A 26,760-nucleotide genomic window follows, 5' to 3' on the forward strand; every position below is an offset into this window, starting at 1 on the left:
CCACCTGGCCTAAGGAACCCACGCGAGGCAGCCCAGGACTACAACTTCCGGCATGCCCCGCGAGGGGGCGGGGCGTATGGGCGGGGCCAGGAGCAACCACCCTCGCTCGCAGGAGGGCGGGTGCCAGCGGCGCCGCGCTGAGGTGGCGAGGGGAGAACTCCCGGATGTGGAGAAGCTGGGGAGGAGGCGTGGGAGGAAGATGGACTCAGTGGAGAAGGGGGCCACTACCTCTGTCTCCAACCCGCGGGGGCGACCATCCCGGGGCCGGCCGCCGAAGCTACAGCGCAACTCCCGCGGCGGCCAGGGCCGAGGTGTGGAGAAGCCCCCGCACCTGGCGGCCCTGATTCTGGCCCGGGGCGGCAGCAAGGGCATCCCCCTGAAGAACATTAAGCACCTGGCGGGGGTCCCGCTAATTGGCTGGGTCCTGCGTGCAGCCCTGGACTCGGGGGTCTTCCAGAGGTGCGCATGTGTGGGAGGGGGCCTGGGCTGGGGTGGCGGGGGAGAGGCCCGGCTGGGCGCGGAAGGGGCCGGGGGCTTCCTGGGTGGTTGCTCTTGGAAGGGGCGTGCAAGGTCCCGGGTGCCTGGGCCCTCGCAGAGAGCCGAGGGAGGAAGGGCTGCAGTTCCTTGTTCCTTAGCTTCTAGTAGTCATGACCTGGGACAGTTCCTTTCCCCGCCCTTGACTGTGCCCGCCCGACTGTAAAAGGGGAGATGATTGCTCCTTTCCAATCGTCTCCCGTCCCAATTGACCTCTCAGGGAAAAGTGAAAGAGGCCGCCCCCATGAAACGTCGGCGATAGTATGTGTACTTCTTTTAGACTGAGGCCGTCTTGGCACTCCCCTGTTGCTCAGCCTCTGCTAACCGCTTGGTGCCGATTGATTAGGGAGCATCAGATGGTTTATGAACAGAGTGGGGTGTCTGGGTTTTCCTAGTTTCAAGCTAAGTTTGGGGATCCTTTCTTCACCCTTGCAAAATACTCATCTCCCTGTGAGTCAGCATAATCTAGAAACCTCCCTACGTTTTTACATAGGTGAGAGACAGTAGGGAGGTATAAGGCTAGTTATATTATGACATGCTTATAAATGACTTTATTATACCTTTGAAATCTAGTCTGCCCTAAGGGCAGTTTTAATTGTACATCCTTTAGAGACATTACCATATGCCAAATTGGCCAGGAGTTACAAGCTGATGTCATTCATAAAAGAAGGGAATTAAGATTCTGTGCCAAGAATGAATTTACACACAGTAGCTTCAACCTAATTACACTTGAATTTATTGTTACGGAAATTAAATTATTTTCACCTTTTGATGATTTGGGTTTTGATTTGTAAAAAGATGACTTTTTAAAAATGGTATCAATATATGAGTAAATAAATGATTTTCATTTAACCAGCAGTGTTTAAAATGGACGTACTCAAAAAAGTGTAAATTTACTAATTTTGTTAATGTCTGAATCCAAAGGAAGCTCTGGGTGGGGCTGGACAAATAGGAGCTGACACCCAGAAGATAACAGTAATGTAAAAGGAAGTGTGAAAGGAGAGCTAGCGAAGGACTAGATAATTTGGTTCAATTCAGTAAACATTTACTGAGTCCAATTTATGTCATCATAGCTAAGGTAATACCAGCAAGAATGCGACATTAGCTTTTGTCCTTGTGAAGCTCACAGAATTTTGAACATTTTTACCTCTGGAGAGGGTGCGCGCTGAGAAGGAGGACTGAGAGTAGCGGATGGATCCAGGTAGCAGGGATATAGTCAAATACCATTTTTGTGAAATAAACTGGAGATCAAAAATCACATTCACAGTAGGTTAACTGAAACAAAACTATCACTTATAACTGTTTAGTTACCTGTGTCAGAAAACCCCTTTCCCTGGTGCCCAATGGTTAAGTGCTCAGCTGCTGTCCCAAAGGTTGGCTCCTGGAACCCATCAGCCGCACTGTGGGAGAGATGCCTGGCAATCTGCTCCTGTAAAGATTTACAGCCTAGGAAATCCCATGGGGCAGTTTTACTCTGTCTTGTAGGGTCCCGACGGCACTCAACAACAACAACAAAAAAAAAGGGTAGGGCTTGTTTCAGATATAATCAGATTCCAGGGCAAAAACATTTGTTTGGCTAATATTTATTTAGTGCCTACTATGTGCCAAGGAGTCCTGTGTGGCACAAATGGTTAAGCACTCAGATATTAACTGAAAGGTTGGTGGTTTGAAACCCCCCCCCGAGTCACCTCAGAAGAAAGGCCTGGCAGTCTACTTCGAAAAGATCACAGCCATCGAGAACCAATGGAGCACACTTCTATCCTGACACACATGGGTTCACCATGAATGAGAAACAAATCAGTGGCAACTGGTTTGGTTTTACTATGTGCTAGGCATTGTTCTAATTCCTGGACCAGGGGTTATAGCAGTAGCAGTAGGGCCAGTCTCTGGTCTCACGGAGCTTGCATTATAATATGAAGAGACAGGCAAGCTATAAACAGATGAATATATATTGTATAAAGTGATGATAAATATTTTTAAGAAAAATAAAGCCGGGTAAGGGAATGGTACGCTTTTTTCCACCAGGACCCTCCATTTCTTGGTTCTTCTAGGTAGGTTCTCCCTTTACGTGTCAGTGTGGTTCCATTCCTCATATTGTTCCAGGTTAGGGTCTCATCAGAAAGAGCTGTTCTCCTGGCAGCTTTAACAAGTCTCATTGGGTCCCCTGCTCATCCTTCAACCAAATACTATGGCTAGGAGGGAACCCTGATGGTGTAGTGGCTAAGTGCTATGGCTGCTAACCAAAAGGTCAGCAATTAGAATCTACCAGGCACTCCTTGGAAACTCTATGGAGCATTTCTACTCTGTCCGATAGGGTTGCTATGAGTCAGAATTGACTCCTCAGCAATGGGTTTGGTTTTTATTTCAGAAGACACAGTACTGGTATCGACACGTTTTAGCCACATCTTCCACTCTTGGAGCCAGTCATGAAGCCTTCCCTGAAACACGAAAGAGGTTCACCAAGAGAAAAACTGAAGTGCTGTTACCCTGGTGGCGTAGTAGTTAAGTGCTGCAACTGCTAACAAAGAGGTCGGCAGTTTGAATCTGCCAGGCGCTCCTTGGAAACTCGGGCAGTTCCACCCTGTCCTACAGGGTCACTATGAGTCGGAATTGACTCGATGGTAGTGGGTTTGGTTTTTTTTTTTTTTTTTGGTTATTACCAAAAGTGAAGGGGTATAGTTGGTGAGGAGTCAAAACGCAACAAATAGCTGTTACAACAGACATTGGGGATTTCGTTACAAAATTATTTTTGTACACAAAACACAGGTAAGAGCGTAAGCCCTGGAGTCAAACTGGTATTGAATTCCAGCTTCACCATGTATTAACTGAGCAATGTTGGACAAATCTTTTAACCTCTCTGTGCCTCAGTTTCCTCATCTGCAAAAAGGACTTTATCTCATAGGCTTGCTGAGGATGAGATAATGTATATATAGTACTCAGAATACTCACTGCCATGGAATCTATTCCAACTCGTAGTGACCCTATAGGACACAGTAGATCGCCTCCATAGGGTTTCCAAGGCTGTAATCTTTACGGAAGCAACCTGCCAGATCTTTCTGCCACAGAGCGGCTGGTCAGTTTGAACTGTCAACCTTTTGGTTAGCAACTGAGTCCTTAACCACCATGCCACCAGTCTCCTAGTCCTTATGATAAAAACCAAAACCAAACCAGTTGCCATTGAGTTGATTCTGACTCATAGCAACCTTATAGGACAGAGTAGAACCACCTCATGTGGTTTCCAAGGAGTGGCTGATGGATTCAAACTGTTGACTTATTGGCTAGCACCCAAGGTTTTAGCCACTGCACCACCAGGGTACCTGGCATACACTGCGTGATCTGTCATTGACATTTTTCCCTTGTACTGGAGGTTTTTGCAATCTTCATCTCTTCCCCAGGTCATAGTTCCCTTGCTTGTAGAAAGAGAATGTTGTAATGATCTTCAAAATTCTTAGTAGTGCTAAGATTCTTTGAATTTGGAGAGTTAATTGAAATATGCCTTTATTCTCTAGTTCAGGGGTTACCAAACTTTTTCTGTAAAAGGCCACACAGAAAATATTTTGGGCTTTGCAAGCCAGATAGTGTCTCTTGCAGCTCTTCAGTTCTACCATTGTATGTTGTGTAGTCGGCTGTAAATAACATGTAAGTGAATGATCATGGCTGTATTCCAATAAAACTTGATTTAAAAAAACAGGCTGAGGGGTAGGCTGGATTTGGCTCAGGGTGACCCCAGCGCTACTAGATGAAAAGCTTTTTGGAGCCAATGATGAGGCACTATCATATTCATCTTGGTATGCTTCACATGCTTTATGTATTAGATCTCAATTAAAATATGTTGATTTAAACATAATTGACTTTTTCTGAAGCTACAGGAGGAAATTGGAGGACCCTTTCTTCTTCCCTCCCTCTCCCTTATTTCTTCCACAAGTATTTATCACAGGAAGGATCTGAAGAAAATTGTAGGTGCCTGATTTGTGTTTTTCAGGGCTAGAAGATACCTTGGAGATTATTTTGTTCAAAATCATTTGACTTAATCAAGGCACATTTTTCAGCCTGCTCAGAATTAAATTCTTTTCAAGGTTATTGAACTTTGTATACCAACTTGAATAATTCAGCAGTCGAGAAAAATTCTAAGTGGTTTGTTTGATTTTTTTTTTTTTTTTTTTAGTTGATAAAAGAGTTATCGTTAGAGGTGATTTTGTGAGAACTTGATTTTCAACAGTGGGTTCAGTGTTGTGGAAGTATACCTCAGAATCAATTTTTTTAAATGTTGCCTAACATACTGTGGGAAACCCTGGTGGCGTAGTGGTTAAGAGTTCGGCTGCTAACCAAAAGGTTAGCAGTTCAGATCCACGAGGTGCTCCTTGGAAACCCTATGGGGCAGTTCAGCTCTGTCCTCTGGGGTCACTATGAGTCGGAATTGACTCAACAGCAATGGGTTTGATTTTTTTGGGTCAATGTACTTGTGAAAAATAAACTTAACTAGTTTCATTTCAAGGGTGTGGATTTATGATTAATGTAAGACCTATGCCATATTACTGTCTTTAAAATGGCAGTTTATGATTTGAAATAACTGTGTAAACACCGTGGTTGCTATTCCTGTTGATCCTGTTAGATGTAATATGACTTCATTTGAGGCTAACACCATTAACATTAGACTTTGACATTTACTTTGCTTGATTATAGATTTTATTATGCCTGTTTGTTGACTTGGTGCATTCTTTCTCTTTGGCCTTCCCTCATATGATGGCAGTATACCAAAAGAACAGTATCTATTTACTTAGTCCCTTAAAAATGTGATGATCATTGTATTTTAAGGGTTAACTGCATATGTGTACAGTGTACATATGGAATGCTGTTTTCTTGTGCATAATGTCATTGCCTTACATGATGCATACAAATTAGACACCTGTGGTATTTGGACCTTTGAAGTTCTGAAAGCAAACATCAGTTTTTCTTCCAACAGATTCAGTATGAGAATTAACTGACAATATATGTACATATATATCCACAAGTAGATGGCTTTAACAAAGAGAAGTTTATTCTCTCACAGTCTAGGAGGCTAGAAGTCCAAATTTGGGGTTCCAACTCCAGGTGGAAAGCTTTCTCTCTCAGTAGGCTCTGGGGGAAGGTCCTTGTCATCAATCTTCCCCTGGCCTAGAAGCTTCTCAGTGCAGGGATCCTGGGTCCAAAGGACACACTCAGCTCCTGGCACTTCTTTCCTGATGGTATGAGGTCCCTCTCCTCTCTGCTTACTTCTATCTTTTATATTTCAAAAGAGATCGACTCAAGATATAACCTAATTGTGTAGATTGAGTCCTGTCTCATTAACATAACTACCTCTAATCCTGCTTCATTAACATCATAGAGGTAAGGATTTACAACACATAGGATAATCACATCAGATCACAAAATGGTAGACAACCGCACAATACTAGGAATCATGGCCTAGCCAAGTTGACACACATTTTTGGGGGACATAATTCATAACATTCCACCCTTCGGCCACCCAAAAATCATGTCCTTGCCACATGTAAAACACATTCATCCCATCATATCATCCCAAAAGTCTTAAATCAAGACCAGAATCTCCCTAGGCAAAATTCCTCTTCATCTGTGAAATCTAGAATAAAAGTTATCCATTTCTCAAGTACCATGGTGGAACAAGCACAAGACAGATGTTTCCTTTACAAATGGAAGAAATTGGAAGGAAAGAACGGGTAACAGACACCAAACAAGTTGGCAGAACACATTGCATTAGCTCTCAAGCTTTGAAAATAATCCTCTGTTCTCTGATACCATTTAGGCCATGGCCCTGCCTTCCATTCTCTGGTTGTTGGCCATACTTTCTGGATTCTGGGTAGAGGGCCCTCAGCCCTGGGCTTCAGCTCCACCTTCCAGGCCCACTGGGAAGGCAACCTTTTCTGCCTCGGCTTTGGGTGACTCCATTTACTCAGTCCAACTGAGTGGCTACCCCACCTCCTTAACCCTGACAGGCCCCACTCTACTGCCCCTTGGGTATGACAGCTCTGCCCCCTCAGCTTTGGGCAGCAGATCTGGCCCTATCCCGTAGCACTTGGAACAGTAGCCCCATTTTCCAGGACCAAGTTGGTGAAGATCCGGCTCTTTGAAAGCTAGGAGGCCATGATGCCACCCTTTGAGACCCAGCAGTCTGTGGTTCCACCCTTTGAGACCCCAGAGGTTGTGGTCCTACCCTCTGAGAGCGAGGCAGCCCTGCTTCCTGTGCTCCTTGTCTCTTTAGCTTCTGCTTCCTGGTTCTTTGGTCTCTTGACCTCTTGGGCCAGCCTTGCATCTGCCCTGCTCGGGCAAGTGTTCCAGAGCTCTTCAGCTGTACCGATAAGTCCATGGAGGTACCCTATCCATCAGTAAATGTCAACTGGAAGGCACTCAGCTCTCTCACTCTGTGGGCCAACAAGCCTAAGCTCCCTCAATAAGGGCTCAGAGGTAGCCTACTTTACTGGAAAGCTTCCTTCCCAAAGGCTTTTAGCTGTCTTGCTCTGTGGGTCAGTTCCAGTGCCGTTTTGAGCAGGTCTCCTGGTTCTGCTGCTGCCATCTCTCTGCCGCTCTTTCTCACCACCTGTGTCATCTCCGTTGTTACAGCTCTTCTCACTTTCTTCTGAGCCCTCATGAGAATTGTCTGATCTCCATAATTCCACCAACAGTCTCTCCAAGGCAATCTAGGCTTTTACTGTTAGGCACCTTAAAACTCTTCCAGCGTCTACCCATTCATGATTTCAAAACCACTTGCACATTTTAGGTATCTCTTACAGCAGCCCCCTACTCATAGTACCAAATTCTGTCTTAGTTATCTAGTGCTGCTCTAACAGAAATACCACAAGTGGATGGCTTTAACAAATCCTGGATCCAAAGGACATGCTCTGTTCCTGGTGCTGCTTTCTTGGTGATACAAGGGCCCTCTCCTCTCTGCTCGCTTCTCGCTTTTATATCAATCAAAAGAGATTGACTCAAGATGTAACCTAATTCTGTAGATTGAGTCTTGCCCATTAACATAACTGCCTCTAATTCTGCCTCATTAACATCATACAGTTAGGATTTACAACACGTAGGATAATCACATCAGATCACAAAATGGTGGACAACCACACAATACTGGCAATCATGGCCTACCCAAGTTGACAAACATTTTTTGGGGATACAATTCAATCCATAACAAGAAGAGTATGGATTTTGCCCAGAGTCATATTGCTAGCATGTGGTAGAGCCAGAATTTGAGCACCTCCCTTCAGAGCCAATGCTCTTAACCATTCAGTGTTTCATTTATTCAACAAGTATACCTTCACCACCTCTTATGTAGCAGGCGCTGTAAAAGTACTTTGTAAAAAGTAAAGTCGTTAGTTGCCATTGAGTCGGTTCCTACTCATGGCAACCTCAAGTGTAGTTATTATTTAATTGCTTCCTCATCTCTCTTTCCTTTGTGGTTTAAAACAATCAGTTGCTGTTGAGTAGATTCTGACTTACGGTGATCCCATGTGTGTCAGAATAGAACTGTGCTCTATGGGGTTTTCAATGGCTAATTTTTCAGAAGTAGATTGGCAGGCCTTTCTTTCGAGGTGCCTCTGAGTTTACTCAAAATTCTAACCTTTCAGTTAGCAGCCAAGCACATTAACCACTCAGGGATTCCCGTGGTTTAAAGGGAATTATAATACTGTATTGGCCTCAGTCTCTACTGGTAAACAGAAAATGGGACTATATTATATACATTGTAATGTCCCGAGTGTCCAGAATAGTGAGTGCCTGGGATAGAATGGGCACGCCAAACATTTCCTGAATGAATGAATTAAAAAAAGAAAAAAAAGGAAGGAAGGAAGAAAAACAATCAAGCAGACAAACCTATTCCAAGCAGGTCTTCCATACCCCTATTCTCTTTTATTTACCTTTTAAGTATTTCAAAAAGATAACTGAACCCTCTCGTGTTCAATTTTTATTTCAGTAAATATCAGGACAATAAAGTAAATGCTTCAGTAGTTTACTTTACAAAAATTAGTGACGTCAATGAAAGAAAACTCATCTTTTTTGTTTTTACTGTTTACTTGTTACTGTATTCTAATTATCATCATTCTCCCTTCACCTTTTCTGTTTTAAATTTTTACTGGCTTTTCATTCGTACTTCACTTAGTTATACATCTTTGACTGTGACATTTCTTCAGTGAAAACTTTATCCCCAAATTATTTCAGATTTCCAGATAGAGGAAAACAGGCTCCTGTGTTCTGCCTTTCACTGATTAACATGAGTAGATAGCATAAGACCTGACCCCTTGTCAGTGGCTCATCTTATATCCTGGGCTTCTGTGATTTTTTTTTTTTTGTTGTTGTTAATTGACTTTATCCCTTGATTTTAAACCTTCCTAGAAATATTTTGGTTTTGGGGGGTTTAGAAATATTAAAACCAAAAAAAAAAAAAAAATCAAACCTGTTGCCATGGAGTCAATTTCCACTCATAGCAACCCTATAGGACAGAGTAGAACTGCCCCATAGGGTTTGTTTCCAAGGAGTAGCTGGTAGATTCGAACTGCTGACCTTTTGGTTAGCAGCCGAGCTCTTAAAAAAATTAATGAAATCCTGAGGTGTTAGAATAATTTATTTTGTTTTATTATTTTCTTTTCAATATTGACAGATAAGCATAGGTATTTGAAACTTGCAATTCCTCCTTCCCTCAATGTTGAATGACGAGGATAGAAGGAATATATCTATACTGAGACTATCAGTTACTAAAATATGTATGATAAAAAAAATGTATGATACTGCTAGTAAAATATTATGGCTAGAGTAATATTCACATTTTCTATTTCTAGGAGTGGGAATTTGTAAAGGTCCATGTCTTAGTTTCTTAGTGCTGCTTTAGCAGAAATGCCACAAGTGAGTGACTTTAACAAACAAATTTATTTTCTCACAGTTTAAGAGGCTGGATGTCCAAATTCAGGATGCTAGCTCTGGGGAAGGTTTTCTCTGTTAGCTCTGGGGGAAGGTCTTTGTCTCTTTTTAGCCTCTGTTCCTTGGTGATCTTCATGTGGCATGTATCCTCCCCCTCCATTTGTGCTTTCCTCTCTGTGCCTAATCTGCTCCTTTTATATCTCAGAGGTGATTGGCTTAAGATACACCCTATATTGATAAGGTCTCATTAACATAACGTCCTATTCCCAAATGGGATTATACCCACAGGTATAGGGGTGTAGCAATTACAGCACGTATTTTGGGTGGACACAATTCAATTCATAACAGCCCAGAAACAAAACGTCATTATAGAGTAGTTGTTAGGTGCCATTTAGTCAGTTCCAACTCATAGTGACCCCTTGTACAATAGAATGAAACAGGGCACAGCCTTGCACCGGGCCTACAGTTGTTGCTGTATTTGAGCCCACTGTTGCAGCCACTGTGTCAATCCATCTCATGGGGGTTCTTTCTCTTTTTTGCTGACCCTTTACCTTACCAAGCATGATGTCCTTTTCCAGGGACTGGTGCCTCCTGATAATATGTCTAAAATATGAGAGGCGAAGTCTCGCCATCTTTGTTTCCGAGGAGCACTCTGACTGTACTTCTTCCAAGACAGACTTATTCGTTCTTTTGGCAGTCCATGGTATATTCCATATTCTTCACTAACACCATAATTTAAAGGTATCAGTTCTCCTTCAGTCTTCTTTATTTGTAGTCCAGCTTTTGCATGTGTACGAGGCAACTGAAAATATCATGGCTTGGGTCAGTTGCAACTTAGTCTTCAAAGTGATATGTTTACTTTTCAACACATTAAATAGGCCTTTTGCAGCACATTTGCCCAATGCAATATGTTGTTTGATTTCATGACTACTGCTTCCATGGGTGTTGATTGTGAATCAAGTCAAAGGAAATCCTTGACAACTTCAGTCTTTTCTCTGTTTATCATGATGTTGCTTATTGATCCAGTTGTGAGAATTTTTGTTTTCTTTATGTTGAGGTGCAATCCATGCTCAAGGCTGTGATTTTTGGTCTTCGTCAGTAAGTGCTTCAAGTCCTCTTTGGTTTCAGCGAGGTTGTGTCATGTACATATCGCAGGTTGTTAGTCTTCCACCAGTCCTGATGCCCCGTTCTTCTTTATATAGTTCAGCTTCTCAAATTATTTGCTTAGCGTACAGATTGAATAACTATGGTGAAAGGATACAACCCTGACACACACCTTTCCTGACTTTAAACCATGCAGTGTCCCCTTGTTCTGTTTGAACGACTGCCTCTTGGTCTAATGTACAGGTTCCTCATGAGTACAATTAAGCGTTCTGGATTTCCCATTCTTCACAGTGTTATCCATAATTTGTTATGACCCACACAGTTGAATGCCTTTGCATAGTCAATAAAACACAGGTAAACATCTTTCTGGTATTCTCTGCTTTCAGCCAGGATCCATCTGACATCAGCAATGGTATCCCTCCTTCAATCTTTTGAATCCAGCTTCAATTTCTGGTACTTCCTTGTCAATCCACTACTGCAGCTACTTTTCAATGATTTTCAGCAAATTTTACTTGTGTGTGATATTAATGATATTGTTTGATAATTTCCTCATTCTGTGGGATCCTTTCTTTGGAATGGGCACAAATACGAATCTCTTCCAGTTGGTTGGCCAGGTAGCTGTCTTCTGAATTTCTTGGCATAGATAAGTGAGTACCTCCAGTGCTGCATCTGTTTGTTGAAACATCTCAGCTGGTATTCCGTCAATTCCTGAAGCCTTGTTTTTTTTTGCCAGTGTCTTAAGTGCAGCTTGTACTTCTTCCTTCAGTACCATTGATTTTTGATCCTGAAATGATTGAATGTTGACCAGTTCTTTTTGGTACAGTGACTCTGTGTATTCCTTCCATCTTTTTTTGATGCTTCCTAGTACCCTCCCCAAAACAGCATTTTATTCTTAATTATCTTCCAAAGTCTTAATGGGCAATTATATAAACTGTGGTAATAGAGCTGTTAAGCTAAACTCTCCTAAGTCAGTCAAGCCTTGTTCTCCATGTCTTTAATTATTGTCAGCAGCTCCAATCAAATTGATTTCTATGTTCAAGCATATATATGTAAACACACACATACATACATGCAGTTAGGTGCCACATAACATCAGTTCAGGCAACGTCTGACTGCATGTACATCAGTGGTCCAGCACATGACCTCCAGGGGTTACACACAGCCTGACTTGGCAGTGAGCACCCCCCCACCCACAGGAACAGGCACTGCTGCTGCTGGGAGGAGTGGGCACCCAATCCTATTCTTGAACACCCAAATTCAGCAAGGATTGTGGGGTCCAACCAGGGTACAGGTGTCAGGTTACCGAAACCACTCCCCTGCTGCCCTGATCTACACCCAGAGCCTCCCTGCCGTGATCATAGGGTCGAGAGGCTGGCGCACTGGGCAGGATCCAGCCAAGCACCCACTTGAGTCATCCACAGTGGGAGGTGCTCAGGCTGCATGCTACACAGCAGCCCCTGGGCCCGTGCACCCAGGAGCCCCACAACCTGTAGACCCAGGTGTTCACACAACGTCCAAGTCACATAACGTCCTATTTCACAGAACATATTGTGGACTTTACATGATGCCTGAATGTATACACACACACATATATACACTACTCCTCACTTCTTGACATGGTTAGATTCCAAAGACTAGGTTGAAGTTGGCTTTATGCAAAAATGGAGGCAGACCACATCAGATCACAAAACAGAGGATGACTACATCATTACGTAACTGCCAAATTACATCATTACATAACTGTCAAACCACTGAGAATCATAGCTCAGCCAAGCTGACACATAACCTTACACATCAAAGCCAATATTACTCTTGTCTCACACGTTGGTGTTTGTTACTGCCAAATGTACATCATTAACCTATTAAAGGATAATAGATTTTTTACTTTTGTCATTAGTTGGGAAAAAAAGTTAGATTAGCTGATTAGTTTGAATGTAGATTTGTGCATTTAGTCTTCTAAACCTGAAACCCTTTCAGCTTTATGGTTTGGCTAACCCAAGTCAATCATTTTTAAGCAAGTGTATTAAAATACTTTATACAATACTTTGGATTTGGATAGGGAATAAGAAGTGGGATCCTTTTTCATTTCCTTTATATTTGAACTTCTATCACTACTATTTTGCCCAATATACTAGTAGCCCTAAAAATATCAAGTATCTTTTTTTCTCCAATTTTATAAAACTTTATCTAGGGCTTATATAAATAATACATTCTTGATTCAGGAATTTTAAAATATATTTAGGTGCAAAATGCTTTATAATTAACTTCTTTAAGTTTTATATTACTTTTATCTAATACCACATAAGCTGTATTCTTGAGTTGTATCTTTAATGATTTTTTGGTGATTTTGTTTTTTTTTTCCCCTAAATATTTGAACAGTGTGTGGGTTTCAACAGACCATGAAGAAATTGAGAATGTGGCCAAACAATTTGGTGCACAGGTTCATCGAAGAAGTTCTGAAGTTTCGAAAGACAGCTCTACCTCACTAGATGCCATCATAGAATTTCTTAATTATCACAATGGTATGAGTTTGGTTAACAGTTCATTAAAAAATGTTATATGATTTCCAACTAGTTATCATCTCACAAGATCTGTTTTAACATTTGGATTTAAAATCTTAGTGTTACTTGCTTGGTAAGAACTTGTCAAAAATAAACAACTCAGAACACCATTAACAGAATGCTGTACAGGTTTAATAAATAGCTTTAAAGTTGGGCAACACGTCATTACCGAGTAAATCAGTGCTCCAATTAATTAAGATTTTCAGGGTACTTATGTATAATTTCATCAGGACCTTTGAACATAAAATTTTTGACAATTGGTTGACAATTATGTCAGAATACATAAATCTTAAAGCAGTGTGTGCTCAAACATTATCAAAGTTTACATAGGAATCTTACTACGACAATCACAAGATCATTGAGCCAGGATTTATAAGGCCTCTGGTGTCTTGGAAATAGAACATGCTCATTGATCTTCAATTGTTTTCCAAATGAGTACGTTTCAAGTGTTTCAGTGAGCTTGATCGCCTAAATACAATGATATGAAACAAGAGAAGCTACTTCTAAAAGTTATAGTTCAAGGCATAGCTATAAAAAGCCAAAAAACCAAACCTGTTGCTGTTGATTCAATTCCGACTCATAGCAACCCTATAGGACAGAGTAGAACTCCCTCATAGGGTTTCCAAGGAGCAGCTGGTGGATTCGAACCGCCAACCTTTTTGTTAGCAGGTGAGCTCTTAATAAGCCGAGCATAGGTATTGGCATTAAAAATTATACTTATGATTATACAGTCATAAGTTTCTAACATTTAATAAGGTGACCTTTAGTGTCATGGGTAAGAGAACTCTGTTTTCATAAAGCAAAACTTTAAAATTTTATTTCACAAACTTTATCTTGATATCCTTTTCATTTCTTTTGTCTTTTTAAGAGGTTGACATTGTAGGAAATATTCAAGCCACTTCTCCATGTTTACATCCTGCTGACCTTCAAAAAGTTGCAGACATGATTCGGGAAGAAGGATATGATTCAGTTTTCTCTGTTGTGAGACGTCATCAGTTTCGATGGAGTGAAATTCAGAAAGGAGGTAATCTGTTACCAGTCTTTGTTGTAGCGTGTTTTACTAAGAATCATTTTTTTTTATGTGTAAATATTCTTTAGGAGTAGGGAGTAAAAAGGGAACAGCAAAAAGGAATATGTGATTCTTAGCCACAGTAGTTAATGACATTTGTAATTGGTTCCAAATCTTGTAGTGATGAAGGCAAAATAATGAGACCCAATTAATTCTTTGCTTCACTCTTTTCAAAAGAATATTATAACCCTCTATTTGCCTTTTGAGGGAGATCTGTCACTTTTCTAGATCAGATGTTTTTGTCTTTGTTCTAGAAGTTGTTTGATAAATTCCATAGAGATAAATCATAGGGGAATAGAAAGCATCCACCAAGGAGTTCTTAACAACCTCAAGAATGAAACTCTGGAATTCTCCAAATTTATAACTCCTTATACCAGAAGGATTCCACAGGGCCATTAAAAGGTCTTCTGCTTTCTCTTTACCCTAGCAGAGTTCCTCTGGTTATGCCAAACTTGATCTTCCTCTCACTCCTTCCTCAGACTCAGCACGTGTCCCCAGAGAGAAAGCAGGCACTTATCCTTTTCCGAAGGAAGGGTTTGTCCCTCTTGCTCCTTTTCTTCAGAGCACCATTTGAATCAACTAGTTTATTTGTTTATCGCCTGTCTCCACCACTAGACTGGGAGCCCCATGAGAGCAGAGACCTTAAAGGTGGTCCGTGTTCACTGCTGTGTATCCATGGCCTAGAAAACTATGCTACATGTAGCTATTCAAGATAAAGTCACTGAATATTTTTCCTAGATTATATCAGACACTGGGGTGGGGTTGAGCAGAGGATGGTTTAGTTAGGGGGGTAAGTAGAGATTATTCTTAGAAGCCTTCACACGCAGAAGTGACAGCCAAAAGTAAAGAAGGCTCTGAAGACTCACGCTTTATTAAACATACAAGTGTGTGTGCACCCATACACACATGCAAAAATTGAGAGGTTCATTGAAAAGGCAAGGAAATCCTTATATACTAGCACTGACCTCATTTGTTACATCTTTAGATCATTACTGTTCATATTGCTGAGCATTTATTATTATCAAGGATAATAATAGACATTATTTATTATGTTCAATAAATTTATCAGCTACTGGTGAGAATATATAATACATTACATAAATATTTTCATCAATATAAAAGTTTCGATAATTTATGGGGAAACTCATATTTTCTGGAATAATTCCAAGAAAGTAATTTCTCAGCCACATTACATAAATAACACATACGTTATATTTCAATAGAAGCAAATCATGAGCAATAGATAAAGGACTTAAATATTGAATATGGGTATTTTATGTCAAGTTCAGTTCTTTCTAAGCTACTTTAAGGTTGCCTGAGTATTATAATACTAATTCAAACCATAATGATACAGAATTCCTCCATAAAATGCTTTCTTTTTCTGTGTTTAACTATTGGAAAGCAAAGAAATCATCAGAATCATTGGGGACTTTGTTTCTTTAAAAAAAAAAAAAAGAAGCCTTTTAGATATTTGTTGTTGCTGTTGTTAGTTGTCATCAAGTCGATTCCAACTCATGGCGACCCTACGTGTGCAGAGTAGAACTGCTCCATAGGGTTTGCGAGGCTGTGACCTTTCGCAAGTAGATTACCAGGTTTATCTTCCAAGGCATCTCTGGGTGGGTTCGAACCACCGACCTTTTGGCTAGTAGTCAAGCACTTAACAGTTTCTACATTCCAAGTTCATTTGGCTTTTTTTTTTTTTTAAGTTACTGAACTTATTTCATTAACTAAATGAACACTTACTGTTTTCAAAGTAGTATGGACTTAACTGTATCTTTTTGCTTTTAGTTCGTGAAGTGACTGAGCCTCTAAATTTGAATCCAGCTAAGCGGCCTCGTCGGCAAGACTGGGATGGAGAACTATATGAAAATGGCTCATTTTATTTTGCTAAAAGACATTTGATAGAGATGGGTTACTTACAGGTTTGTGCCTTTTTTTGCAAAAACCTTTTAAATCCTCTCATATGTGTTCTTTTAGTTTTAGAAAGAAGTTTGGCCCAGCTCATAAAGGGAAGTATCAACCTGTAGAGAAAAGGCAGTAACTGACACAATTTATCATCTGAGGCATTTACCCTGCAGTACCGATCTTCATAATCCATTCAACAAATACGCAAGGAATTCCCCTAGCACTGTAACACTAAGATGAAAAATGAATCAAGTACTGAATATTCTACATGTGTCCCGGTGTTTATATTATTCCATTCAAAACTTTGTTTGTAATCCATGTTTGTGACACTGCTACATTGTAGATGTATAGTTGAATAACTGCTACTTGTTTTAAAAAGAGAAAAAAAAAAAAGGTGAAAGAACACCAACTTGAAGTCATGAAAACCAGATTGTAGTCCCAACTGTATCTCTAACTGTAAACTTGAATATATCATTTCATCTGTTCATTGCCCTCATTTTAAAATAAGGGGGTTGGAAGTCTCGCTCTTCTTTAGAGTTGTATGAACTGCCTACATCGTTGCATCATATACCGTTTGTTAATTATACCAATTATTTATTCAGTACTTACTGTATACCAAGGCCTATATAAAATGAAATGCTTTATATAGGTCATCTTGTGTAATCTGCAGAACAATTTAATGAAGAAGACATTTCTATCTCAGTTTTACAGAGGAGGACACTGCAGCTCTGAGAAATTAAATAACTGGCTCAAGGCAAAAATAGCTGGTAAATGGTACGATCAGGATTTGAATTCAGTTTCTTATGTTACTTAAAAAATAGCATTATAAAAAGAAAAAGAAGAAACTCCACACACGGTAGTAAAAACTCTGTGTCTCATGCTTTGAGGGATAAGCGGGGAAAGTATTTATTTCCGTTTTGTAGTCAGTGTATAGGTAAACTGTATCCAGGAAAATTAGACTTGACACTTTTAGATACCTCCCTGTTGAGCTCTTTTCTAAGGGGGGCTGTGGCCCAAGCCTTTCCTAAAGTGTGGGGAAAAAAAAAAAAATGAAGTTTCTCATTGTAACAAGATTTGTGAAGAAACTGACAATTTTGAAAAATGAAATTTTCCAGTCATTCAAATGATTGCTATCAGTGGAAAGCTGATTCCTTTTGCCCTGCCCCTGTCCCCACTCCAGGATCAGGAGACTGTTTCCTGCCTTTGCCCACAGATGACCCAGACAGCTATTGCCCGTTCCTATCTGTAGCTCAGGGCTCCAACACAATTCTCTACAATAGATGCTGCAGTTACTTTTCCTCCCTGTCTTGCCTCTTAGTTGCAAATTGGAATAGAAGTTCCAAAAACCTTTATACCACTGTTGGATGATGATGAGAGAGACTGCCAGAAAAAAAGGGATACAGTTAGGGGATTTCCATAGAATTCCTTGTGGTTAGAATACTGAAGGATGAGTATTATTTCTGCTTTATTCAATCTTAAGATAGAAACCTATTTAAAGAAAAATGGGGAACCTGCACTGTATAGATAAAATTTTAAAGTTCTCTTTTTTGTATGGTTTGAATATATAGGAAACAAAAACCTTGCCCCTCCAAAAAAAAATCACCTGGTATATGTCACTGCTGTTATTGGGTTATCCACTTTTTTCAGTACTGTGGAAACAAATTCGGTGTTCTATATTATAATAACCTTTTCACTGTGTGTTAATGAATGCCAGAAACATACTCATGACACATTTATATTTAGGGTGGAAAAATGGCGTACTACGAAATGCGAGCTGAGCACAGTGTGGATATAGATGTGGACATTGACTGGCCTATTGCAGAACAAAGGGTATTAAGGTAAAAAGACTTGGGTAGCCTTTTACTAGAGCCTAACATTATTTTTAGTTGAAAGGTTTAATTGTACTTCTAAACTGATTTCTGATACTCCAAAGATCTTAGGATCTTTGGAATTAGTTTGCCCATGTGGGAAAGATATATATGTAAAATATGCCTTTAAATGGTTTATTCAGTAACCTGAGAAACATATAGTCTGGTTAGACCACAATACTTAAATCTTTTGCACTTTAAGTTGAAATGCATATATGAAGTAAGTCTGACAGGTGATATTAGAATAATGTAATGGAGAGTGGGGTATTAAGTTTACTGGCGTTAGCCAATGAGAGACAGTGATTAGTACTGCATTTGTATTCAAAGGTCCATTTTGGTTTTTTTTAGATATGGCTATTTTGGCAAAGAGAAGCTTAAAGAGATAAAACTTTTGGTTTGCAATATTGATGGATGTCTCACCAATGGCCACATTTATGTATCAGGAGACCAAAAAGAAATAATATCTTATGATGTAAAAGATGCTATTGGGATAAGTTTATTAAAGAAAAGAGGTATTGAGGTATGTGCCCCCTGAATATAGCAATATTTTATATATTAGATTTTGACTCAGGGACAGAGGGCATGGGAAGGAAGTAAGAGATTGAAATTTTCAGTATTATCTATTTATCTGAAATTTAGCCTTCAGACACCTAGAAAATTATTATACCATTTACTTTCAGATGAGTAAAATTGGAAATTTGTCAATCAACAAATAATATTTTTTATTTATTCAATAAGTATAAAATACCATTTTTAAATAGGAGTTATCTAGTACTTCCCATGGGCTCCCACAGCAAGAACGATTTCCTAGATACTAGGTGTCAGCATTTAGAAAAAGGCAAATATATTGTGTATTTTTAAGTGTAACTTGTTCTTACAACTGAAAGTTTTAATTCAAATAACTTATGTTTAAGTGTATTTTTAAAAATGAAGATCATTTCTTATAATTCACTAGAAATCTTAACTGTGTTGATAAGCAGCACAAGAGACAGGTTGCAGACTTTTCTCTGGAAAAATTGAACTACAGGAGTATCTTAGATTAGTATCAGACAGTGTACATTGTATTTTTTACCGGTAGGTGTAGAGCCCTTTCCGCTATAGAAAACAGTGTGTCTTTCACCTTTATTGGACTATTAGAAATAAAACCTTTTAAAGCTTTTATTTTTAAAGGACAATTAGTTGATTTTAACTGATCCTACAGAAGGTTAAATGACTACTTATTTATAACTTGTATTCTTTACAAAGTTTTAAAGGATTTCTACTTCACTCACTTTTTCATTTTTCCCTTCTTTAAGGTGAGGTTAATCTCGGAAAGGGCCTGTTCAAAGCAGACCCTCTCTGCCTTAAAACTGGATTGCAAAACAGAAGTCAACATATCAGATAAGCTAGCAATTGTAGATGAATGGAGAAAAGAAATGGGCCTATGCTGGAAAGAAGTGGCCTATCTTGGTTGGTATCTTTTTATTTAACCATAGGAAAATGGACTAGGAATTTTTTTTTTTTTTAAAGAAATAGATAAATAAGAAAGAAAATACCCAAGACTGGCATGATTATAGGGAAAGAAGAACTGTCCTATACTGCTGACAAAAGTATCAAACTGGGACAGCCTTTCTGGAGGTTAGTTTGATAATATGTATCAAATGTAGCCTATAGAATGATTACAAGCACAGGATCTAAAGAAGGTACTGCTGAGTAGACAGTTTTGGTACATTAAGCCTTGGTTTCCTCTTCTGTAAATCGGAGATGTCAAGAGTACCTATTATCATAGGGCTACTGTAGGGATTAAATGAGATAATTTGGGTAAAGCATTTGACAGAGTCTCTAATATATAGGAAGTACACTGTGAGTACTTTTTGCTTCTATTAAACTGTACATACTTTTGACTCCCAAATTCCAATTCCTGGAATGAAATTGGACAAATATGCCAACAGTGAGGGGAAAGAACCAATCTAAATATCCTGCAAACATAGAATATCCATAAAATAGAATACTATGCAACCATTAAAAATAATATCTAATCTATAGGTATTGGCATAGTCAGATGTCACAATAAGTTTTTCAACTAAGCATTAAGCAGTCTATTATCAGGTGTATTATATATAATATATATTACTATATGCAAACATGGAACTTGTTGCGAGGACTTCTTGCAAAGCTTATAGTTTAGTGCTGTCAGCATTTTAAATATTAAATTAATAATGACAAGTTCTTAAAATATGTAATTATTATAAATTATGTGTGAAATTACTATTTACAAGGGTAATATGGGCCTCAGAAAAAGAAGCAAAGGAATGTAATGGGCGCATGTGATCCAGAGGCTTCAGGGATAGTGTTTGAAGCACATGTGAAGATATGGGCCTCAGAAAAAGAAGCAAAGGAATGTAATGGGTGCATGTGATCCAGAGGCTTCAGGGATAGTGTTTGAAGCACATGTGAAGATACAGTGGAGGAAAAATAGTATAGAACCTTTGAAAATTTTCCAATTTTTGTAAAAAGAAGACAATTTTAATGGAACATATAAACAAATCCCAGCTGTACTTATCTGTGAGACCTCAGTAAGTCTGTATAAGCGTCAGTTTTCTTACTTACAATGTAAACATAAACACAACATTATAAAGCCATTGGAAAGATAATTATAAAATGCTTAACATAGTGCCTGTGTATAGTAATAAGAATGATAAGTAAATATTTACATAGGTAAAAGTCTAGAATTATATGTGCAAAATGTGATTATTCATAAGGGGTAATAATTAGAATGATTTTAGCATTTTTTTTAATTTCTTAAAAAAATTTTTTTACTGAGAATATGCATTTCTGATGTTAACATTTTGTTTTGTTTTGTTTTTTATTATTAACTTTTATTGAGCTTCAAGTGAACGTTTACAAATCAAGTCAGTCTGTCACATATAAGTTAATATACACCCTACTCCTTACTTCCACTTGCTCTCCCCCTAATGAGTCAGCCCTTCCAGTCTCTCCTTTCGTGAAAACTTTGCCAGCCTCCAACTCTCTCTATCCTCCCATCCCCCCTCCAGACAGGAGATGCCAACACAGTCTCAAGTGTCCACCTGATGTAATTAGCTCACTCTTCATCAGCATCTCTCTCCCACCCACTGTTCAGTACCTTTCATGTCTGATGAATTGTTTTCGGGGATGGTTCCCATCCTGTGCCAACAGAAGGTTTGGGGACCATGACCGCGGGGATTCCTCTAGTCACAGCCAGACCATTAAGTATGGTCTTTTTATGAGAATTTGGGGTCTGCATCCCACTGATCTCCTGCTCCCTCAGGGGTTCTCTATTGTGCTCCCTGTCAGGGCAGTCATCGATTGTGGCCGGGCACCAACTAGTTCTTCTGGTCTCAGGATAATGTAGGTCTCTGGTTCATGTGGCCCTTTCTGTCTCTTGGGCTCTTAGTTGTTGTGTGACCTTGGTGTTCTTCATTCTCCTTTGCTCCAGGTGGGTTGAGACCAATTGATGCATCTTAGATGGCCACTTGTTAGCATTTAAGACCCCAGACGCCACATTTCAAAGTGGGATGCAGAATGTTTTCATAATAGAATTATTTTGCCAATTGACTTAGAAGTCCCCTTAAATCATGGTTCCCAAACCCCCGCCCTTGCTCCGCTGACCTTTGAAGTATTCAGTTTATCCCGGAAACTTCTTTGCTTTTGGTCCAGTCCAGTCTAGTTGAGCTGACCTTCCATGTATTGAATGTTGTCCTTCCCTTCACCTAAAGCAGTTCTTATCTGCTAATTAATCAGTAAAAAACCCTCTCCCTCCCTCCCTCCCTCCCCCCTTCGTAACCACAAAAGTATGTGTTCTTCTCAGTTTATACTATTTCTCAAGATCTTATAATAGTGGTCTTATACAATATTTGTCCTTTTGCCTCTGACTGATTTCGCTCAGCATAATGCCTTCCAGGTTCCTCCATGTTATGAAATGTTTCACAGATTCGTCACTGTTCTTTATTGATGCGTAGTATTCCATTGTGTGAATATACCACAATTTATTTACCCATTCATCCGTTGATGGACACCTTGGTTGCTTCCAGCTTTTTGCTATTGTAAACAGAGCTGCAATAAACATGGGTGTGCATATATCTGTTTGTGTGAAGGCTCTTGTTTCTCTAGGGTGTATTCCGAGGAGTGGGATTTCTGGGTTGTATGGTAGTTCTATTTCTAACTGTTTAAGATAACGCCAGATAGATTTCCAAAGTGGTTGTACCATTTGACATTCCCACCAGCAGTGTATGAGAGTTCCAATCTCTCCGCAGCCTCTCCAACATTTATTATTTTGTGTTTTTTGGATTAATGCCAGCCTTGTTGGAGTGAGATGGAATCTCATCGTAGTTTTAATCTGCATTTCTCTAATGGCTAATGATCGAGAGCATTTTCTCATGTATCTGTTAGCTGCCTGAATATCTTCTTTAGTGAAGTGTGTGTTCATATCCTTTGCCCACTTCTTGATTGGGTTGTTTGTCTTTTTGTGGTTGAGTTTTGACAGAATCATGTAGATTTTAGAGATCAGGCACTGGTCGGAGATGTCATAGCTGAAAATTCTTTCCCAGTCTGTAGGTGGTCTTTTTACTCTTTTGGTGAAGTCTTTAGATGAGCATAGGTGTTTGATTTTTAGGAGCTCCCAGTTATCTGGTTTCTCTTCCTCATTTTTAGTAATGTTTTGTAATCTGTTTATGCCTTGTATTAGGGCTCCTAGGGTTGTCCCTATTTTTTCTTCCATGATCTTTATCGTTTTAGTCTTTATGTTTAGGTCTTTGATCCACTTGGAGTTAGTTTTTGTGCATGGTGTGAGGTATGGGTCCTGTTTCATTCTTTTGCAAATGGATATCCAGTTATGCCAGCACCATTTGTTAAAAAGACTATCTTTTCCCCAATTAACTGACACTGGGCCTTTGTCAAATATCAGCTGCTCATACGTGGATGGATTTATATCTGGGATCTCAATTCTGTTCCATTGGTCTATGTGCCTGTTGTTGTACCAATACCAGGCTGTTTTGGCTACTGTGGCTGTATAATAGCTTCTGAAATCAGGTAGAGTGAGGCCTCCCACTTTCTTCTTCTTTTTCAGTAATGCTTTGCTTATCCGAGGCTTCTTTCCCTTCCATATGAAATTGGTGATTTGTTTCTCTATCACCTTAAAAGATGACATTGGAATTTGGATCGGAAGTGCATTGTATGTATAGATGGCTTTTGGTAGAATAGACATTTTTACTATGTTAAGTCTTCCTATCCATGTGCAAGGTATGTTTTTCCACTTAAGTATGTCCTTTTTAATTTCTTGTAGTAGAGCTTTGTAGTTTTCTTTGTATAGGTCTTTTACGTCCTTGGTAAGATTTATTCCTAAGTATTTTATCTTCTTGGGGGCTACTGTGAATGGTATTGATTTGGTTATTTCCTCTTCGGTGTTCTTTTTGTTGATGTAGAGGAATCCAAGTGATTTTTGTATGTTTATCTTATAACCTGAGACTCTGCCAAACTCTTCTATTAGTTTCAGTAGTTTTCTGGAGGATTCCTTAGGGTTTTCTGTGTATAAGATCATGTCATCTACAAATAGAGATAATTTTACTTCCTCCTTGCCAATCCGGATACCCTTTATTTCTTTGTCTACCCTAATTGCACTGGCTAGGACTTCTAGCATGATGTTGAATAAGAGTGGTGATAAAGGGCATCCTCGTCTGGTTCCCGTTCTCAAGGGAAATGCTTTCAGGCTCTCTCCATTTAGAGTGATGTTGGCTGTTGGCTTTGCATAGATGCCCTTTATTATGTTGAGGAATTTTCCTTCAATTCCTATTTTGGTGAGAGTTTTTATCATAAATGGGTGTTGGACTTTGTCAAATGCCTTTTCTGCATCAATTGATAAGATCATGTGGTTTTTGTCTTTTGTTTTATTTATGTGGTAGATTACATTAATGGTTTTTCTGATATTAAACCAGCCTTGCATACCTGGTATAAATCCCACTTGATCGTGGTGAATTGTTTTTGATATGTTGTTGAATTCTATTGGCTAGAATTTTGTTGAGGATTTTTGCATCTATGTTCATGAGGGATATACGTCTGTAATTTTCTTTTTTTGTAATGTCTTTACCTGGTTTTGGTATCAGGGAGATGGTGGCTTCATAGAATGAGTTGGGTAGTATTCCGTCATTTTCTATGCTTTGAAATACCTTTAGTAGTAGTGGTATTAACTCTTCTCTGAAAGTTTGGTAGAACTCTGCAGTGAAGCCGTCCGGGCCAGGGCTTTTTTCTGTGGGGAGTTTTTTGATTACCGTTTCAATCTCTTTTTTTGTTATGGGTCTATTTAGTTGTTCTACTTCTGAATGTGTTAGTTTAGGTAAGGTAGTGTTTTTCCAGGAATTCATCCATTTCTTCTAGGTTTGCAAATTTGTTAGAGTATAATTTTTCGTAATAATCTGATACGATTTTTTAAATTTCAGTTGGGTCTGTTGTGATGTGGCCCTTCTCATTTCTTATTCGGGTTATTTGTTTCCTTTCCTGTATTTCTTTAGTTAGTCTAGCCAGTGGTTTATCAATTTTGTTAATTTTTTCAAAGAACCAGCTTTTGGCTTTGTTAATTCTTTCAATTGTTTTTCTGTTCTCTAATTCATTTAGTTCAGCTCTGATTTTTATTATTTGTTTTCTTCTGGTGCCTGATGGATTCTTTTGTTGCTCACTTTCTATTTGTTCAAGTTGTAGGGACAGTTCTCTGATTTTGGCTCTTTCTTCTTTTTGTATGTGTGCATTTATCAATATAAATTGGCCTCTGAGGAAAAAAAAAAACTAAAAGGTAAAAAAAAAAAAAAAATTTGTTAAGAGGTTAGAAAATCAAGAAAACAAAGAGTAGACTCCAAATTTTTATTTTAAAAATCAGAGCAGTGCTTTGTATGTGGCGCTAAACTTATCAAAACATAATCTTTAAAGATATTGACACTTTTTTAAGTAGAGTAGTTGTAAATAAAACTTAGTTTGAGGAATTGAGGTATGAGAAGAAATGTAGGCTTTAATTTTCATCATCTTTCAGTGGAGGCTACGCTAATTTCAATAGTAGTTTAATAAAATTTTCAGCAGAAAATTTAGAATGTAGAATATTCTACATTGGTTCTACAAATGTAGAACAAATTTGAAAGAAAATCAAGAGTTTCTAAACAACATTTTATCATTGTATTTGGTCTATGGTGTAGTTAACACTCATAATGGTGAACCTAAGATAATGGGAGCTTCTGAAATTCATGCTATCAAAAAAAAAAAAAAGGAGGAGGGCAGGCAAGGAGGAGAAAGGAAGTAATTATTTCAATGTGATTTTAGTATTTAATGCTTTAAAACTGGTAATTTTTCAATAAATAAGTGGCATAAAAATCAGAGGAACTATTATAGTTTAAGAGAGACTTAAGAAATGCTTTACCAAATGCAATACGTAGCCCTTGTTTGGTTCCTGATTCAAATAAATCAACTGTAAAAAGATAATTTTGAGACAGCTGAGGATATTTTAACACATACTAGGTTATTAGACGATATTAAAGAATTATTGCTGATCTTTTTATTTTGATGGTATTTTATCACTTCAAAAAAATATATCAGAGATACATGCCAAAGAATTTTTGAGTAAATAGGATGTTTGGGAATTTCTTTAAAATATCTTCTTCTCCTTCCTCTGAAAAAAAGTAGGGTGGGGGGAGTGATAGAGAAAAACATTGGTAATTTTTCAGCATGAGCTTGGAGTTTCTCATATACTTGAAATTATATTTAATAAAAAGTTAAAGTAGTTTGTGATTCATGTATAGAATTTCTAGTAATTGTAATATGCATGGCAAGGAGAAAGCATACTCCATTCTTCTCCTCTAATTGATAAAAATGGGAAGAACCCTAGACCTCAGTTTTTAAATACTTTGAAATATTTTTTGTTCCATCTAATCTTCACAGTATCCTTAGACACAGTGCCTTGGATCTTACTAAAGTTACCAGATTTATTTATCAGTTGCTGTTGGCATTATTTTACTTTGAAAGAATATTCTTTGTCTTTTTAAATGTTTAATCCGTATTTATCTTAATTGATAGGGAATGAAGTGTCTGATGAAGAGTGCTTGAAGAAAGCGGGCCTAAGTGGAGTTCCCGCTGACGCCTGTTCCACTGCCCAAAAGGCCGTTGGATATATTTGCAGATGTAATGGTGGCCGTGGTGCCATTAGAGAGTTTGCAGAACACATTTTCCTACTGATGGAAAAAGTTAATAATTCGTGCCAAAAATAGAAATCAGTGTGATGTTAGAAAAGACAGTATACAGCCTTCTTCAGCCGCTCTGCTTTTACTTTTGATTAAGTACAGTTCCATGTTGTAATGTTGCAGAGGATGTGATCTGATTTGTGATATATCTTAATATCTTTTAAAAGAAGCCTTCTCAAATTATCGTTCCCAAACTGCCTATGAAATAATTGTGCTCTACTTTTCTCTTTATGCAAGAATTATTTAGAGATTGATTACGGTCTTTCTCAGATTTTTAGTAAATGCAAGTAAGACATCATCAAAATGGACTTTGTATTGTACCCTGTACAACTGTGTGTTTGTGTGCTTTTAATGATGCTGGGACTCTATTTGGTGACAGTATGTCTGATAAGACACACCCTTCTATCAAGTAATAAAATTACATTTCTCAAACTTGATGAAAACTGCCTCATTACTGTAGAAGAGATTGATAAAGCATTTCCTTATCTCTTTTACACACTGACCGTGCGGAGTGAGAAACAAACCACTGGATGCGAGGTGTAAAAATCTGATTATGCTTTATATATGTATAAACA

At 38.7% G+C, this 26,760-nt stretch overlaps 1 protein-coding gene across 1 annotated transcript; it reads left to right on the forward strand.

Annotated features, from left to right (window-relative positions):
• The first annotated feature begins 116 nt into the window (after positions 1–116).
• On the forward strand, positions 117–26,631 carry CMAS (cytidine monophosphate N-acetylneuraminic acid synthetase). The gene is made up of 8 exons (XM_049882618.1): positions 117–459; positions 12,928–13,070; positions 13,978–14,133; positions 15,967–16,100; positions 17,827–17,921; positions 18,300–18,471; positions 19,247–19,400; positions 26,022–26,631. Exons 1-8 carry the CDS (start codon positions 200–202, stop codon positions 26,210–26,212), a joined length of 1,305 nt encoding a protein of 434 aa, XP_049738575.1. The 5' UTR covers positions 117–199; the 3' UTR covers positions 26,213–26,631.
• Positions 26,632–26,760: the final 129 nt, after the last annotated feature.

The sequence above is a fragment of the Elephas maximus genome, chromosome 4 (assembly GCF_024166365.1).
Source record: "Elephas maximus indicus isolate mEleMax1 chromosome 4, mEleMax1 primary haplotype, whole genome shotgun sequence".
Taxonomy (NCBI): domain Eukaryota; kingdom Metazoa; phylum Chordata; class Mammalia; order Proboscidea; family Elephantidae; genus Elephas; species Elephas maximus.